Source organism: Protobothrops mucrosquamatus, unplaced genomic scaffold (genome assembly GCF_001527695.2).
Source record: "Protobothrops mucrosquamatus isolate PMUCROS unplaced genomic scaffold, P.Mucros_1.0 scaffold593, whole genome shotgun sequence".
In the NCBI taxonomy this organism is placed as follows: domain Eukaryota; kingdom Metazoa; phylum Chordata; class Lepidosauria; order Squamata; family Viperidae; genus Protobothrops; species Protobothrops mucrosquamatus.
In genome coordinates this window covers 151310-168267 of record NW_015386892.1, presented here as the reverse complement: position 1 = coordinate 168267, position 16958 = coordinate 151310, and the positions used below count along the sequence as shown (strand labels likewise).

Here is a 16958-nt window from a genome sequence, read left to right as displayed (position 1 = left end):
CCTGCTCAGCACTCTCTAAACGTCCACGTCTGCGCCCCAAACAAGAAGACTAGAGACAGGGAATCAATTTATTGTAAGCAATTTTTTTTAATTGGCGTCTTATTGCACAGAAGCAACCGGAGGTGAAGGTTTTGACATGGTGTAATGCACTTTTTAATCTCTGTGTGTGTGCGTGTCTGTGAATATGCCCCCGCACAGGGGATTGCTCATGTCAAGAGGTGTTCGACGCTACAAAACTACATCGGTTTTTCCCTCCTAATGAGGCTTGGGGGGGGGGGTCCCTGCTCTGCCACAAAGGAGCCGGAGAGTTTGAGTGAGGGGATTTTAAACGATCCTCCACCTCAAATTCTTCTCACTCTTGGGCCAAGCCAGCACCTGAGAAGGCTCCTCTGAGACGGCGGTGGGGGCTGAGTGGAGGGGACAAGCCTCCCCCCTGCTTTGACCCCCTGCTTTTCTACAGGCCTCCCCTGAAAATACATTTTCTCCTGAGAAAACCAAGGGCTGGATTTAAGGCCTGCCGTCCACACTCCTGCGCAAGCAATGCACGTCGAGCGACCTTGAGCAATCTTTAAAGCATTTATTTTGGGAGATTTCTCTGTCATCTCTCCGAAGCAAAATTCCAGCTCTTGCTGCGTTCGGCATCTTGAGTTTATTGCGTGTGGCCATCCCTTTGCCCCTCTTTGGGAAATAAATGCACTTATCTGAGAAGGGCAGTCAAATATCGCCCTGGCTTTTCCCCCCCCCCTCCTCCCCCCTTCCCTCCCCCCTTGAATAATTCAAGTGCTTAAATGGCATTCTGCATATATCACATTCGGCTACGGAAGCTGTCAATAACATATTGGAACCAACCATCCGGGGTTCCTTTTGTTGGTTTGTTTGTTTCCCCACCCGAGTCTCAGATCGATCGTGGCTTAGGCGTGGGTTGGTTCTTTCCTCCCAGATCGACGTATTGCAAACATGCATCCGAGGTGCCTCCCCTCAATCTAGCCTGGAGGAGAGCCAGTCCTGAGACAGGTGGTCTTCCAAGTCCTTTGGTGCCGTCTCAAGACGACCTCCGGCCTCTTCTGGTCATTTCTTGGTCTTCTCTTCTTTTTCGGCGGGTTTGCTGTCTTTGGGCTCCATCCCGGATGACTTTTCGGCTTTCTCCGTCTTGCTTGCCTTTGGGGGCTCTTTGGGACCCTCCACCGTGGGAGACTCTTTGGGGCTTGAGGTCTTCTGAGCTTCTTCTTTGGGTTTCTCTGCTGCTTTGGGTTTCTCTTTCTCCTCCTTCTTGGGCTCGGCTTTCTCCTTCTTGGGTTCTTCTTTCTTCTCCTCGGCCTGGGCCTTCTCGGCTTCCTTCTTGGCCGGTGGGCTTGGGGCCTTGGCTTTCACTTCCTCGGCTGGAGATTTTGGCCCAGGTGCCTTGCTTCCTTTCTCCACCTCTTTCTCCGGTTCTGGTTTGGATGGTGCTTTGGTGGTGGCCTCCTTTTCCTTCCCCTTGCTGTCCTCAGCCTTGGGAGCAGCAGTTGCGTTTTTCCCATCAAGGGTAGGTGACTTGGCCTTGGGGCTTTGTTTCTTTTCCCCTTGGTCTTCGGTCTTCTTCTCCTTCTCCTTGGCTTCTGCCCTTGGAGCCTCCTTGGCTGGGCTCTCCGGCTTGGTCTCCTCTTCTTTCTTGCTCGGTTTCTTCTCGGCCACGGGCTTGGCTGGCACTTCTTTTTCTTCTTTCTCCTCTTTGGCAGCCGGCTTGGCTGGTTCCTTTTGGGGTGCTGCCTCTTTTTCGGGAGATTTAGCCTTTTCCTTGATGGGGGTCTTGACCATCTCTGGAGATTTAGCTTCCTCTTTTGGAGGAAGCTTGAGTTTTTCCGGAGGTTTGAGGTCCTCTTTTGTTGGGGAAGCGACTTTCTCTGGGATCTTCACAGCTGGAGGTTTTTCTGCCTCCTTCGCTGGAGATTTCGGCTTCTCTGGTGTCTTGAGGTCCTCTTTTGTTGGGGAAGCCACTTTCTCTGGGATCTTCAGAGCTGGAGGTTTCTCTGCCTCCTTCGCTGGAGATTTCGGCTTCTCTGGTGTCTTGAGGTCCTCTTTTGTTGGGGAAGCCACTTTCTCTGGGATCTTCAGAGCTGGAGGTTTCTCTGCCTCCTTGGTTGGAGATTTCAGCTTTTCTGGAGTCCGGCTGCCTTCCTTGGCGGGAGACCCAGGTTTTGCTGGAGATTTGCGTTCTTCTTTGACGGGGGATGTTGCCTCCTCCACCGGTTTCTTGCCCGGGACTTTCAACAATTCCTTGGGGTGTGACACCACTTTGGCTGGAGGCTTAGTTTCTTCTTTTGTAGGAGACGTGACTTTGGCGGGGGACTTGGCTTCCTCTTTTGCGGGAGAACTCACCTTCTCAGAAGATTTGGCTTCCTCTCCCTTCTTTTCTGGCAATGAGGTCTCCTCCGCAGACGGAGATCCTTTTCCTGTTCCAGCTTCTTCACTTTCTTCTCCTTCAGCTTCTTCTTTTTCCTCTTCTGCTTCCTCCTCTTCCTCCTCCTCCTTTCCCGCTTCCTCTTCTTTCTCGCCCTCTTCTTCCTCCTCCGTCACTTCTTCGGTCACCTGCACTTCCTCGACAATCACCGTCTCCTTCTCCGACTTCTCCACCACTTGAATTTTCTCCTCACTTTTGACTTTGATGTGAGTGGGAATGCTAGGGGTCTTGGGTGGGATTTCGGGGAAAGGGAAAATCCCCATCCCACTGCCAAAGTGGCATTCCTCTCCTTCCAGCAGCTTCCTGTTTCCAAAACAAAGAGAAGAGGGTGGGGGGGGGAGAATCAAAACTGTTGCTCCAGGCATAGAATCATAACCACATGAAGTATTAGTACTGCTTTATGAAACCTTAGTAAGACATCCCCCCCAACCTGGAGTGCTGCATCCAGTTTTGGTCAGCACATTACAAAACAGTTGTTGAAACTTTGGAGAAAGTGCAGAGAAGAACAACTAGGATGATGAAAGGAATAGAATAGAATAGAATAGAATAGAATAGAATAGAATAGAATAGAATAACAGAGTTGGAAGGGACCTTAGAGGTCTTCTAGTCCAACCCCCTGCTCAGACAGGAAACCCTGTACCATTTCAGACAAATGGTTGCCCAATCTCTTCCTAAAAACTTCCAGTGTTGGAGCATTCACGACTTCCGGAGGCAAGTTTTTCTTTCTTAATCCAGCGGATAAGGCTGAAAAACCGATAGCCAAAATCTTTGGGCAGCAGCGGAGTCATGGACTAAAAATCAGCTTTTAAAACCAGGGTGGGAAGAAATATTAGAAGAAGGACCCCAATGGAGCCTTTTCATGCCCTCCTAATTTGCATCTTTCTGTGATCAGGCCCCACGTACCTGTAGGCAGCTATCTCGATATCTAGAGCCATTTTGACGTTCAGCAGATCTTGGTATTCTCTGATCTGCCCGGCCATTTCCCACTTGGTATTCCTCACCTCGTTGTCCAGCTGGGCAATTGTATCCTAGGGGAGAGACACAATCTGCTGTGAACACTTTTGCACTAAAAAGGAAAGCCGACAGAGGACAGGTAATCCACAACTTACCACTGTTCATTCAGTGACCGTTCAGAGTTACGATGGCATTTTAAAAAAGTGACGTATAACGTATATCATAGATAAATGATTTTCAGACTTGCTCACTTTAAGATGGGTGGACTTTTAACTGCCAGAATTCTGGGAGTTCCCAGAATGGCTGGCTGGGAGTTGAAGTCCACCAATCTTTGCTGCGTGTTACCTGATAAGACTGGACATCCAATTGGTGGCGATCTTCAATGTCCAGCCTCTGTCTCTCCAAGGACTCCTTCATTCCTCGAAGAGTTTCCAACTCTGTTGTTTTGGACTGCAGCTGCCTGCGATATTCCGATAACTCCTCTTGGGCACCGCGGATGGCGTCCGTGTTCACCTTGGCAACTTCCGACAGCTTGTCCAGCCTCACTGCAAAGTGGAGTAGGGAAAAGAGAAGAACTTAAATGAGCTTCTGGAGCACTGGAGTTGACACTGATTGGGTATTGAAACTCTGTTTTACAAGGGTTGGGATGGATTTCGCTCCAAAGGTGTAACTGACTCTCTCGACCAGCTATGAAAAGATCCCCATTATAGGTTGTAGGTCACTCTGCCCCTTCCTGGTCTGCATTAGAGATGTTTTAATTTTTTTTATGGAAATGAACCAAATTAATAGATAGACCTTTTCTCTTTGTACTAATTACTGGAAAGATCCTCATTGTTAATTGGCGTTGCTTTTAATTGGCATTCTGGAAAAATGTTAATCGTTAGTAGAGTACTGCATTCAGGGGTGTGTCGGAAGGAAGGAAAGGAAGGAAGGAAGGAAGGAAGGAAGGAAGGAAGGAAGGAAGGAAGGAAGGAAGGAAGGAAGGAAGGAAGGAGATTTTAAAGAAAAGTTTGGATAGCAATTTATGCACTAGATCTCCAAGGTCTCTTCCAGCCCTATGAGTTGGAAGGAAGGAAGGAAGGAAGGAAGGAAGGAAGGAAGGAAGAAGGGAGGGAGGGAGGGAGGAAGGAAGGAAGGGAGGGAGGGAGGAAAGAGAGAAAGAGAAAAAGAGAAAGAAAAAAAAAAGAAAGGTTTTCAAGAAAAGATTGCACAGCCATTTGTCCATGATGGTATCAGGGCTCCTGTTATAAAGGCAGGGGGTTGGACTAGAAGACCTTCAGGGTCCCTTCCAGCCCCATGACACTATGAAAAATGAAAAGGATTGGATTTTTAAAATGATGCATATGAGAAAAATCTCTTCTGGAAGCTGGAGGCGGATTTCCCAAGCTGGATTCTGCCTGTGAGAAGCCACTTTGCAGTCTGACTCAGCAAATGCAGAGCCTTTACAACAAAGAGTTTCAGTCTAGAAAGAAGCCACCATCTAACAAGGTTCTCAGGCTAGGCTAGGCTGGGTGATTGTGAGGTTTGGCAGCCGTCTTGGCATGTATGTTGCATAGCAGGCATCACACTGAACCACGTGTGTTTGTTTGAGCACAGGATGTTATGCCAAACAAATCCACCGCAGTTCATTAACTGACAATTCACTGCAGGAACTCAGCTTCTGAGTACTAAATTTCTATGTGGCTGAAAGATGCTATTAAAGCACCAGGTCGGCAGAAGATGCTGGACCACCAGCTTTTTAAAATTCAGCCCAATATTAGCTTCTGCTCCTTATTTATCTGCCTAAGTGAGTTTGCAAAACCAAGATGGTATGCAGTGCTAAAAAGCTGCTTGCCCAAAGAGCTTGCAGATAAATTCCAGATGCTGGAGTTGTATTTATAGCAGCCGATGGAGACATCTAGACAAGTATGGCAGGTTTTGAAACAGACCTTGGTGTTCTCTGAGCTTGGGGGTTTTCTTGTAGATGTTTAACTATCAAACTAGATATCATGGCTAGAAGGGACTAGGGTTTGTGGAGTGGAGGGAGGAGGAGGAGGAGGAGGAGGAGGAGATGACGACGGAGACTGTGGGGTCTCTGAGCTTGGAGTTTTTCTTGCAGATGTCTCATGACCCAACTGGGGAACATCATCAGTGCTAGAAGGGAGTGGAGAAACAAGGAGGGGGAGAAGGGGGGAGAAGGAGGAGGAGGAGGAGACTAGGGTCTTTGGGGGTTTTCTTGCAGATGTTTCATTAGCCAACTGGGGAACATCATCAGTGCTGGAAGGGAGTGTAGAAACAAGGAGGAGGAGGAGGAGGTGGAGGAGACTGTGGGTTCCTTGGGGGTCTCTGAGCATGGGGGTATGTTTGCAGATGTTACCTAGTAATGAAACATCTGCAAGCAAGCCATCAAGCTCAGAGAACTCCGCAATCAATCCAATCAGAGTTTAGCTCTCTGATCCCTGGCTGCGGCTGATGGGTCTTGGAGTTCTCGGTTTGGAAACCTCAGTCATTGCAAGCCTGGGAGCAGCACCTTGGACAGCGCTCCGGCCTCTCGGCTCCTCTCTCGCTCCCAGGCGCGGCTCCCCCATCGCAGCCTTTTTTTTCCGGAGGGGGGGAGGACCAGATAAGAGAACGTCGTGAATGCGGATTAGCACCCCCAAGGCTCGAGTGGAGGGGGGGACTATATGAGCTAACAGGGCAATAAGTGAGGGAGGTTGGGCAGGCTATGAAGCAGATTTCGCCCCTGGTAAAAAGAGGGGAAAGTTTGCAACGCGGGTCAAGAGACAATGGGGGGGGGGGCGTCCCAAGTCTGGCAGCCCCCTTCAAAAGGGCTGCAACGCCCCCCATTCGTCCTCCAGTGGTTGGGGGGGGGGAGGCGATGCCCAACACAAATATTTTTTTGAAGTTGGCTGGCAGCCTGGCTGATTGGGGGGGNTGCCGGCAGCCGCATCAAACTCCCCAGGGACGCCTCGTTCTTCCCGCCCCCCCCTTTTTTCCGTTTTAAATCACCCCGCCCCTCCCGTCCCCAGCCTAGCTGGCGCCTGGCCGAATAGATGGACGGGAAGGAGGCGCGTTTGCCAGGTCGGGGGAGGGGGGGGAGTGTCTGCAAGGATGGGGAGGGAGGGGTAGGAAAGGAGGCTAGTCACGCTGCGCCAGTCTGGCCCCTCCTTGCACCCCCCCCACACACGAAAAACTGCAGGAGGGACTTTGCTCTCCACTTGCTGCCCAGTGCCAGCCGGCCGGAGTCAGCCTAGACTGCGGCACCACTTGGCCCGCCCCCCCCAGCGTCTGGGCAAAACCCCCCTCGCCGGGAAAGTGACCCCCACTCTTGCCTCTCCCCCCTCCCGCCCCTTTCTCCTCCTGCACCAAGGCCGAGGGGCCCCAGTAGGAGACCACCGAACCTTTTCCTTAAACCCCCCTCCCAGCCCCGAAACACAGCAGAACTTTTATTTTTCCATTTTTCTCTTCTCCCCCGCCCCCGCCCCCTTCTTGCTGCTTTTTTTCTGCCCTTCCAAACGAACTCCTGCGGGAAAAGTCCCGTTTTTCCTTCTGCCCCTTCCCTGCAACCGGGGGGGGGAGGGGGACCGAGGCTCCCTCTTCCGCAGTGGGGAGACAGACGCCCCCCATTACCCAAGAGAGGTTGGCTTTCGTCTCTCAGACGCTCTTTCCAAAGCAAATTACCCTGCCAACTTTGACCGTCTGGGTCGGTCAAGAGCGCGGGTGGGGAGGGGGCGTTTTCTTGCGGGCCCCCTGGCTGTCTCCCCTGACCCATCAGCCTTTCCCTTTCTCGGCCACATAGTGTGAGATGAGCCGTCTCTTGCCCCCACGTTTTGGCTGAATGTATTGCCTCCATCCCTGGTTAAAATGTGAAATTGGGGGGTTGACCCCCCAAGTAAGAGATGAATAAAGACGAGGAGCGAATGAAACTGATGGGGGGGGGAGAGGCCAGAGGGTTTCTTTTGACCCTTCTCCCTCCTCCTTCCAGCATTCGGAGGTCTTCCCCCCCCCCCATCCACCTCTTTCCCAGCAACGCAAGGTCACTCCGTAGGATACCTTTGCCAACCCCCTCCTCGGCTAAGCCTTCTGGATGGGGAGGAGGAGAAAACGGGGGGAGCGGGGGGGGGGAGTTCAGGTTTGCACAGCAACTTTTCCCCAGCCGTCTTTTGGCCCATTAATTGGCCGTTAGGTCGATCGTGAGTCATCAAATCACTTTCGACGTTGAGATGCGTCTTTTTAGAGTTGCGACCGAGCCTCTTACACCGAATCGAAGCCGTTTTATAGGCCCCATCCCTACCAGAGCGCCGAGCGCCCCTCCCCACCCCCGGTTGGCGCCCGCCCACCCACCCACCCGCCTATCGCCCGGAGCCGGGAGGTGGCTGCAAGAGACGCCTTCCTCCAGGGGTCCCCCCCAACGACCCCCCCCCGGCTCACCTCGGAAAAACTCCTCGGACTGCAGGGAGCTCTTGAAGGCGTGCCCCTCCAGCTGGGCGCGGATCTCCTTGAGCGCCGAGGTGACGTCCGACTGGAGGGCGGGCATCTCGCGCATCTCGAAGACGGCCGCCGGGCCGCCGCCTTGGATCTGGCGCAGCAGCTCGGCCACCTCGTCGCCGTGGCTGCGGCGCAGGTAGAGGCCCTCCTCGCCCAGGGCGGCCAGCTTCCTCTCCAGCTCGCCCTTGGCCCGCTGGGCCTGCTCGGTGAACTTGGCCAGGGCGCGGGCGGCCGCCTCGTGCTCCTCGCGCAGGCGGGCCTCGTCGTCCAGCCGCTGGCGCAGCGCCGCCACCTCCTCCTCCAGCCGCTCCTGCTCCAGGCGCAGCTGGCCCTTCTCGTTGCCCGCCCGGACCAGCGCGCCGCGCATCTCGCGGATCTCGCGCTCGTACAGCTCGCCCAGCGCCGAGCGGCCGGCCTGTTGCTGGCGCAGGGCTGCCGTCTCGGCCTCCAGCTGCCGGTTCTGCACCTCCAGGCCGCGCACCTTGTCGATGTAGCCGGCGAAGCGGTCGTTGAGCGCCTGCAGCACCTCCTTCTCGTTGCGCCCGCCGCGCAGCTCGCCGTTCAGCGGGGCCAGCGACTCCAGGCTCTCGGTGGACGAGCCCAGCTGGCGGCGGGAGGGCGAGGCCGAGCAGCGCGACCAGGGCTGCGAGTGGAAGCCGCTGGAGGCCAGCGAGACGGCCCCGGAGCGCGAGAAGACGGCCGGCCCCGCCGAGCGCAAGCCGCCGCCGCCGGCATCCTTGCGGAAAGCGGAGGGGCCGCCGCCGAAGAGAACCTCCGCGCCGTAGCTCAGCATCGCCCCGTCGGAGAGGACACTGCGGCAGCCGGCCAGCCGCGCCGCTTATATGCAGCCCGGAGCCGCCCCTCCGAGGAGGAGGAGGAGGAGGCACCGAGCGCCGCCTCGCCTTTCCACCCGGGGGGGGGGGGGGTTGTTGAACCAGACAGTTCCACGGAAGCTCCGGGGCTCCAAGGGGCTCCCCTCCACCCGGCCGGCTCCCCCAAACTGCAGGCAGAGGCGCAGTGCAGAGGTAGACCTAGACACCCCCACCCCGAAAAAAACCCTCCCCAAGAGTGATCAAGTTGGAAAGCTGCCGCAAACCGGCCCAGGGGTAGACTCTCTTAGGAGTAAGAGGGGAGGGGGGAACCCCCACTTCAGATCCATCTCTGCTGTGGAACCTGCCTGGATAGCTTTGGGCCGATTTCCCCCTCACCAGACCCCCCCCCACCAAAACTACCTCGCAGGGTTATTGTTCAGGAAAACAAATGAGGAATGGGTGTGCGGAGGGTGTGGACACCCCCATTTAACAGATGAGTTTTCCTAAACTTTTATTACGTTGGATGTAATTATAAGAGGGATTTGGACTTTGTGCAACCAAACAGAATTTACTCCTACTCCTACTAGTGACCATCCCCAAAAATTCCCCTCCACCCCCCAAAGGTCATTACGTCCTGGTTCTTAATCCACCTTGCTGGAAAATTGGGTGTTAGGATTATCTGCCCGCTTCTGCTTGAACTTTATTGAGGTTCAGCACCTGTCCAAGCTAAACATCTGAAAGCTGGTTGGGAAGCAGAGAGAAAACCGTTTGCATGTGCTCAGAGGCACTCTGGTGTTTTGTGATTTAAAAAATGGGCCAGCTCTTTCACTGGTTCTCCGCATGGAATAATAGCAAACAATCCCTTGTTGCCACAATAAACTGATGAAGTTACCTAGTTTGGTAATGAAACGTCTGCAAGAAAACCACCAAGCTCAGAGAGGACCAAGGAACCCACAGTCCTTCTCCTCCTCCTCTCTGCAAACTTCACTCCTGTACTAGCACTGATGATGTTACACAGTTGGATAATGAAACGTCTGCAAGAAAACAGCCAAGCCCATCATGGATCCAACAGCTTCCCCCCTCCTCCTCCTCCTCCTCCTCCTCCTCCTCCTCCTCGCACTGATGATCTCACCTAGTTTGGTAATGAAACTTTCTGCAATAAAACCACCAAGCTCAGAGAGCACCAGGGACCCATAAAGGCAGAGGTCAAAGAGATGATATTAGTCTTTTGAGCATCCATGAGACAGAATGGGCATAGTTTAAGGGAGAAAAAGATTGGGTGGGGGGAATTCAAAATGGTCAGCAAGGAAAACAGAGTGCTGTAAAGCTGTGTGGTGCTGTTTCTTTTCCTGTTGGTCTTCTGGGGGAAATGGCTTGGTGTTAATCGCATTTGAGAAGCGCTTTCCCACCGTCATTATATTCCTCCTGCATGTTTCATCTTCCTCTCATAAGTGAGTTGATGTACAGAGCAGTCTTCCTCAACCGGGTGGCTTTATGATGGGTGGACTTCAACTCCCAGAATTCTGGGAGTTGGAGTCCACAAGTTGTAAAGTTGCCAAGGTTGTAGACCCTTGCTAGAATGGATTCTGAAAATTGAGTTGAGGTCCATTTAAAATACGCCTCCCTAACTATAGAGACGCAGCATATCCACCCTGGGTTACATTTTCCATTCTGTTCTTTTTTTTACGTTTTTTCTATTAGCTGAGTGTAATACAATTATTTTCCCCAAGCCCACGTGCGCTGGAAGAACATGAAAAAAAAAAAATGCTTAGAAATGCAAGTCATTTTGGAATTGGCAAGGGAAGAGGTTTCTTTTAGCAGCGTAGCTTTCATCATCCAGATTCCACGCTGGGAAAAATCTTCTTTGGAAGGGCAACAGCAGGAAAACAAATCCATAAATATGGAAGATCTCCCTCCCTCTGTCTCTGTTTCTCTCCCACATCCCTGCATCTGCACAGTCGTGCGCACAAATAGACACACAGTCTGTTTTATGTCAGCTACACAGTGCAGTGTTGTGCACGATGACTTGCAGTTACTTTGTCCTCCTTTCTTCATAATTCCAATAATTGAGGGGCTGTCACAAAGAAGAGGGGGTCGGCCTCTCCTCCAAAGCGCCTGAAGGCAGGACAAGAAGCAACGGATGGAACTTTATCAAGGAGAGAAGCATCCTGGAACTAAGGAGGAATTTCCTTGACAGTGAGAACAATTAACCAGTGGAACAACCTGCCTCCAGAAATTGTAGGTTCTCCATTATTGGAGCACCCAATAATGGACAGGTCGTAAGTCTTCTTTTTTTTTTTAGTGTTTTTTTTTTTATTTCAAACAGTCGCTAAAGGGTTGGTTGCAAGTCAAGTGCTATCTTTAGATTGCCGGAGGCCTAGTATTCTGCAGATCCGGTTGGTTAATTTTATAAGCCATCATTAAGTAAACTGTGTTGAGGCTTCTGCACTTGCAAGAGATTTGGGGCTGACTCTACAAGGAAGAAGGGCAATACAAGGGAATCCATCGGAGTATTGATCTCCATCAGGTAAAAAGAAGAAATCGACCCCCCCCCCCTTCTAGGATTGGTGGGGTGTTTTTGCTGATGGCCCAGTTCTCCGTTTTCTTGGCTTTCTTGCCAGAGTTTGCACAACCGGCAGGTCAGTTCAAAGATTCAGCACTTGCATTTGATGAAGGCATTGCTTGCTTCTCCTGCCTTCAGGACCAGAAGCCACTGGAGACCAACCCAAGGAGAAAACTAAGCTAGAGCTAAGGAGAAATTTCCTGACAGTGAGAACAATTTGTGGAGCAGCTTGCCTTCAGAAGTTGTGATTGCTCCATCACCGGAGGCTTTGAAGAAGAGATGGACAGTCTCTTCTTGAAAATCTCCAGTGATGGAGCATCCACAATTTCTGAAGGCAAGCTATTTCACTGGTTTATTGTTCTCATGGTTCTAGCTTCATTCTCTCCTTGGTTAGTTTCCATCCTTGGTTCCTTGTCCCGGCTTCAGGGGCTTGGGAGAAGAGGAGAACGAGAGAATTTGGAGATCAGAAGAGAAGGAGAGACCAAATGTGACAGAGCATTTTTTTTTTCCCCTCTTAAAAGCACAGGCACTCCTGGGCAGATCCAGCAAGCTGGTTGAAGCTTTGTAGAGACAGCCATACATGCTCCCGTCTCAGGGAAAGCCAGAAGGAGCCAGCTGGTCTCAGCCCATCTGGACCCTCCTCCAGGCATATCAGAAGACCAAATGCTGGCCTGTGCTTTTGACCTGACTGACAGCTGGGGAGAAACGTTGGGGAAATGAAATACCCGCCCCAACCTCTTGGCAACATGCTGCCGAAGGACAGAGAGGTCAGGGTGACTTTGAAAGCTGTCAGATGTGAATTGTCGAACTAAATCATTTCAATTCTGTCAACGCAATAGTCATCATTACTGTGATTCATCACCATCCATCATCATTTTAACACGGGGTCCATCCACTGCAGGAGGAAGGCCTCTTCCGCGTGTCTCCAACCCAGATGGTCCTGGGCTTCCTTTTGCCACTTGGGCCCTGCATACTTGCTGATGCGGTTGATCCATCTTGTTTTAGGTCTCCTTCGTGGGCACTTTTGATTGTGGGATCCATTCTAGGACCTCTGTGGTCCACCTGCCCTCAGTTCTTCTGGCTATGTGACCAGCCCGTTTTCCATTTCCGTTCTTTGACTCTCTTGACCATATTGTATACTTTTGTTTCTTGATTCATGGGGTGATGTTTTATCGTGTGCAGCTAAATGCAGGGTTTCTTCTGCCTCTCGTCTCCCCGCGATTCTGCAACCTCCTCCACTTTGAACAGAGTTGGCGTCTGCGGTTGGTGACCGGTCTCTGAGGGATCAGTCGCTCAAGGTCACCGTCAGAGGATCCAGTGGCGCCTACGAGGCGTGGTCTCTGCATCGCTTGCCACCTCTCCATCCCAGCTTCTGCTGAGTCAGGAAAACTGGAAGGTAAAAATATCTGTTCTCTGGGTAGACAGATCCAGGAACTGCTTTTGTTTCCATGAAACAAGAGTTACAACTCTGGGACCGAAACCTTGTCTAATATTTCCTAGCCAGCATGGCGGAAGCCCAGCACCGCCAAAACATGTCAGTTTGGGGAAAAAATCTGGGTCACTGTTCCCTTAAACTGGGACCCTCTTTCGAGACTTAACAGAGTAACGGAGTTACTACATCCTTGTAGTCATCTTGGTAGCAACATGGAAAGGATTTGTTATTGGTCCTAGTCTGGTGTTCCTGGTCTGCTTGCAGCAGAATTTCCTGGTGGTCTCCTCTCCGAGTATAAACTAAGCTCATCAAGTTCTGACTATGAACTGCCTGCCGAGACAGGGACTTCTCCTCATTCCCAAGTAGCTTTTGGAAACTGTGACCCCATTACAGCTGGAAAAAGAAAGTTGCTTTGGGTCAAGGGCTGAAACCATGGTTAATTTTAGATTATAATTAAAAAACGTGGCCTAAAGCGCCATCTCCTGGTGCAGAGAGGCAATAACACCCACTGTATTTTAGCTACCCTAGCGGTAGAGTAACTTCATTGTCACTTTAAATGTACTATAACTGGCATACATTAAAACGAAATTTCATTGCATGCAGCTCTCAAAGGGTCATCACCTCCAATATACACTACATAAACACAACCATTTTTTTTTTTTAGTTTGCAAAGCTACCTTGCGAGTTACGGTCTCAAAGATGCTTTTCCAAAAGGCAACTGGACTATATGAGCCTATATCGGATATCTGGATCCAGCTAATCCTCAACTTCGTTTAGTGACTGCTCAAAGTTACAACGGCCATGAAAAATGTGATTTATAGCCGTTTTTCACACTTATGACCCAGGACCCCGGGACACTGCAACCGTCATAAATATGAGTCAGTTACCAAGCATCTGAATTCTGATCACATGGCCATAAGGAGGCTGGAGTGGTCACAAGTGTGAAAAATGGTCATCGGTCCCTTTTTTCAGTGCTGCTATTAATCTGAACGGTCACTAAACGAAGTGTTGAAAGTCGAGAACTACTTGCAATTAAGATTTTTTTTAAAAAAACACCACTTATTTCCTTGTTCAATCATCTATTTGATATCTGAAGATTGTTCATTCACAGCATGGAAAATAGAATATAAATGTGTTGGGTGGCCAAAGGATAACACTGAAAATTCTGCATTCTGCTACGGAAAGCTTATTGAAACAACGGATCCTCTTTCTGATTCTCACAAGCTTGGAGATTTATTCCTAACCGGCGCTCCGATTCTCCCCAGCAAGCCTGCATTATCTTTCTGGTGTCTGCTGAGTTAGAATAAAACTGCAGTAACCTTCCGATCTTGCCAGTTACCTGCAGTTTTCTGTCTCAGCTAGCAAGCGAGCTCAAAAATAGCTCCGCATCGCATCTGGCCTCAGCTCCAGACAATAAATTCCAAATTCTGCACGGGGGCAGCCATCTGAGAGATTGAGAGGCTGAGACTCTAGAAGGGGTGCAGAGAAGAGCAAGTAAAAATGCTTAGAGCTCTGGAGGCTACAGCAGGGGTCCCCAATCCCAGGGCCACGGCCCACTATCGGACCTTGAGACATTCGGAAGCGGACCGCAAAAGTCACTTTAAAGGGCTCTGATTTAAGGGAGATTCCTGAGCTGGAGAAATTTAGACAGAAAAGCCCATTTGCCTTCATTACCAGCTGGTGTTGTGGTGCTTTTCTTCTTGCTAGTTAATGGTTGTTAAGGAAAGCTCTGCAGTTGTTCATTGGACAAAGAAGCACAGGTAGTCCTCGGCTTACGACCACAATTGAGCCTCCAAATTTATGTTGCTAAGCGAGACAATTGTTAAGCGAATTTTGCCCCATTTTACGTCCTTCCTCATCGCATTTCTTGCCACTGCAGTTTGTTAAGTTAGTCCCATGGTTGTGAAGTGAATAGGCTTCCCCGTTGACTTGGCTTGTCAGACGGTTGCAAAAGGGGGTCACCCATGACTTTGGAACCCAGCAACGGTCGTAAGTAGGAGCCAGTGGCCAAGCGGCTGAATTTTGATCACATGACTACGGGGGAACGCAGCAAAGGTCGTAAGGGTGAAAAATGATCGTAAGTCCCTTTTTTCAGTGCCGTCGTGACTTCCAACGGTCACTAAATGAACTGATGTAAGTCAAGGACTACCAGTCAAACTGGCTAGTAGTGTATTTTTATGGGGCGTCCACAAAAATGTGGCAGGACAGGTCCACTGGTTTTCATCTGCCTTCTTTGTTGTGTTGTTAAGGGCCCTCTTGATCCGGTTGTCTAGTTTCTGTATTGTGTTGAGATTTACTGGGATGTAGGCTTCTTTGTCCTGCAGTATTTCTTTGGCTCAGCCAAAGGGGATGAAGACATCAATGCTGCAAAACTGGAATTGATTTATCCACCGGTTGCAATTTGTGAGGTGGGAGAAACCTCTCTGAAGGACGCCTAAATACTGGCTTTGGCAGGGAGAACCTGGCAGTTTTCGGCTTTCATCCCAGGCGGTGGACTTCAACTCCCAGAATTCCTGAGTCAGCAGGCTGGCTAGGGAATCCTGGGAGTTGAAGTCCACGCATCTTCAAGTGCCCAAGGTTGAGAGACACTGAGGGAGATGTACCCAGATATCTATTATCCATTCAGACACGCATAAACACTTTCCAGAAAAGCTGCTGTTCTCCTTTAGGCATGATGCTGAAACAGCTTTGCAAATGCAAAACCGGAAATATTTATTCCTACATCCCCTTTTCCTAGAACGAGGCTTCCGAGTTAATTACTCAGCAAAAGCAGGCAAGGTTTTATTTATTTATTTTTTCCTTCTATGCTCAAGGCCATTTTATGATTCCTGGAAAGGCAGATTCTGTAAATTGCCCAAGAAAAAAAAAAAAAAAAAGTTAATGCAAGTTTCCTTCTGGGTGCATTCCCCCCCCCCCAAGACACAGAAACTTGGCAGCCATCCTGAAATCGTTGATACGCATGGAGAGGAGGGGGCTGGGCCAGTTTAGTGCCAAAATGTCATCCTGAAAAGCCGAGCCAGCAAATTTGGACGGTAGGGACCTTCCAAGCAAGGGGAGCTCAGAGGAAGCAGCTGCAAAAAACTGCCCCTAATTTGACTGGCTTCTCTTTTCTTTGAAGGACGACAAGCTTTGTCAGCATTGTTGGATTGCAGAGGAGAGGAAAAGGCACACCCAGGTTGTGTTTCCTGCTGAAAAGGGCAGTGAGCAGGAGGGGGTTGGACTAGATGACTTCCAAGGTCCCTTCTAACTGTACTATTCTGTAAACCAGGTTATAGAACCATAGAATGGGGAAGTTCGAAAGGACCCCTGAGGGTCATCTAGTTCAACCCTCTGCAACATGCCGGAACCTGCACTTTGAGCTCGGGTTAGGGCCAGGTGGGATCTCGTTGATGGGGGCAGGTAAAGCTCAGGTGGGGGTTTAGCAGGAGGTGTGAACTTGCCGTTAAATAAGCTCTGTGCTGGCTGGGGAATTCTGGGAGTTGAAGTCCACAAGAGTTCAAGTTGCTAAGCTTGACAAACACTGGTTTAGAGAATGCATCGCCCACTAACCACTATCTCTTGGGTTCCCCCCTCCCAAACCGGCTTGGCCGGTTGCAGACCCTCGGCTTCTTTTGTGGCAGCTGTGTGTGTGTGTGTGTGTGTTGGTGGGGGGTGTTACTGCTTTCGACCTGCCGCAGCTTTCCACTCCTACGCTTGTCATCTTGCAAGCCTTGCAAAGGGCGCCGCGTTGGGGATCGCGACCCATAGCCACGCCCACCGCCGGCCAGGCATGCTGGGAGTTGTAGTCCCCGCCCTGCAGCCGGTGGAGGGGTGTGTGTGGGGGGGGGGCTGCTGCAGCTGCTGCTAGCCGGAGGGGCTTCCCTTCCAATGGGCTTTACACGGAGACCCCCGGCCGGATTGCCTATTTATTTGCTGCGGGCGCCCGCCGCGCTTCCCGCTGCAATTCGCCTCGCGCGCGCCCGCGGAGCTGCCCGCGCGCTCCCGCAGCCTTCCGGTCTCCTCCTCCTCCTGGGTCGCCGCCCCGGGAGCGCGCTTGCGTGGCGTCCGCGATCCCGAGACTTCCGTCGGGCCGAAGCCCAGCCGAGCCAAGCGCCGCGGAGGTACGGGGGGCGCCGGGTTGGGGAAGCCCGCCGGCAGCTGCCTGGCCCAGGGAGCCAGAGAAGCCCCGCCCGGCCGTGAATCGTGGGGAGGGGGGTCGCGCAGGGGAGGGGGGGCCCTTGATCTGCAGAGCGGCTTATTCGGGGAGGGGCTTCGGGGGACCCCCAGCTGCCCTTGGATCTGTTTGGGGGA

The 16958-nt window shown here is 51.5% G+C and overlaps 1 protein-coding gene across 1 annotated transcript; it reads right to left on the bottom strand.

The window, feature by feature from the left end:
* Window positions 1-1068: 1068 nt before the first annotated feature.
* On the bottom strand, window positions 1069-8654 carry NEFH (neurofilament heavy). The gene is made up of 5 exons (XM_029284434.1): window positions 7805-8654; window positions 3740-3939; window positions 3344-3468; window positions 2288-2743; window positions 1069-2149 (listed from the first exon to the last, which is right to left on the bottom strand). Exons 1-5 carry the CDS (start codon window positions 8652-8654, stop codon window positions 1069-1071), a joined length of 2712 nt encoding a protein of 903 aa, XP_029140267.1.
* Between the last annotated feature and the right edge of the window lie 8304 nt (window positions 8655-16958).

Bases quoted from the DNA above. Each gene is read 5' to 3' on its own strand.
- NEFH (XM_029284434.1), bottom strand. From the start codon at position 8,654: ATGCTGAGCTACGGCGCGGAGGTTCTCTTCGGCGGCGGCCCCTCCGCT. The intron at 2,744-3,343 runs GTACGTGGGGCC...TTTTGGAAACAG, and splicing joins ATCGAGATAGCTGCCTACAG to GAAGCTGCTGGAAGGAGAGG. The intron at 2,150-2,287 runs GCCTCCAGCCAA...CAAGGAAGGCAG, and splicing joins CCTACAAAAGAAGAAACTAA to CCGGACTCCAGAAAAGCTGA.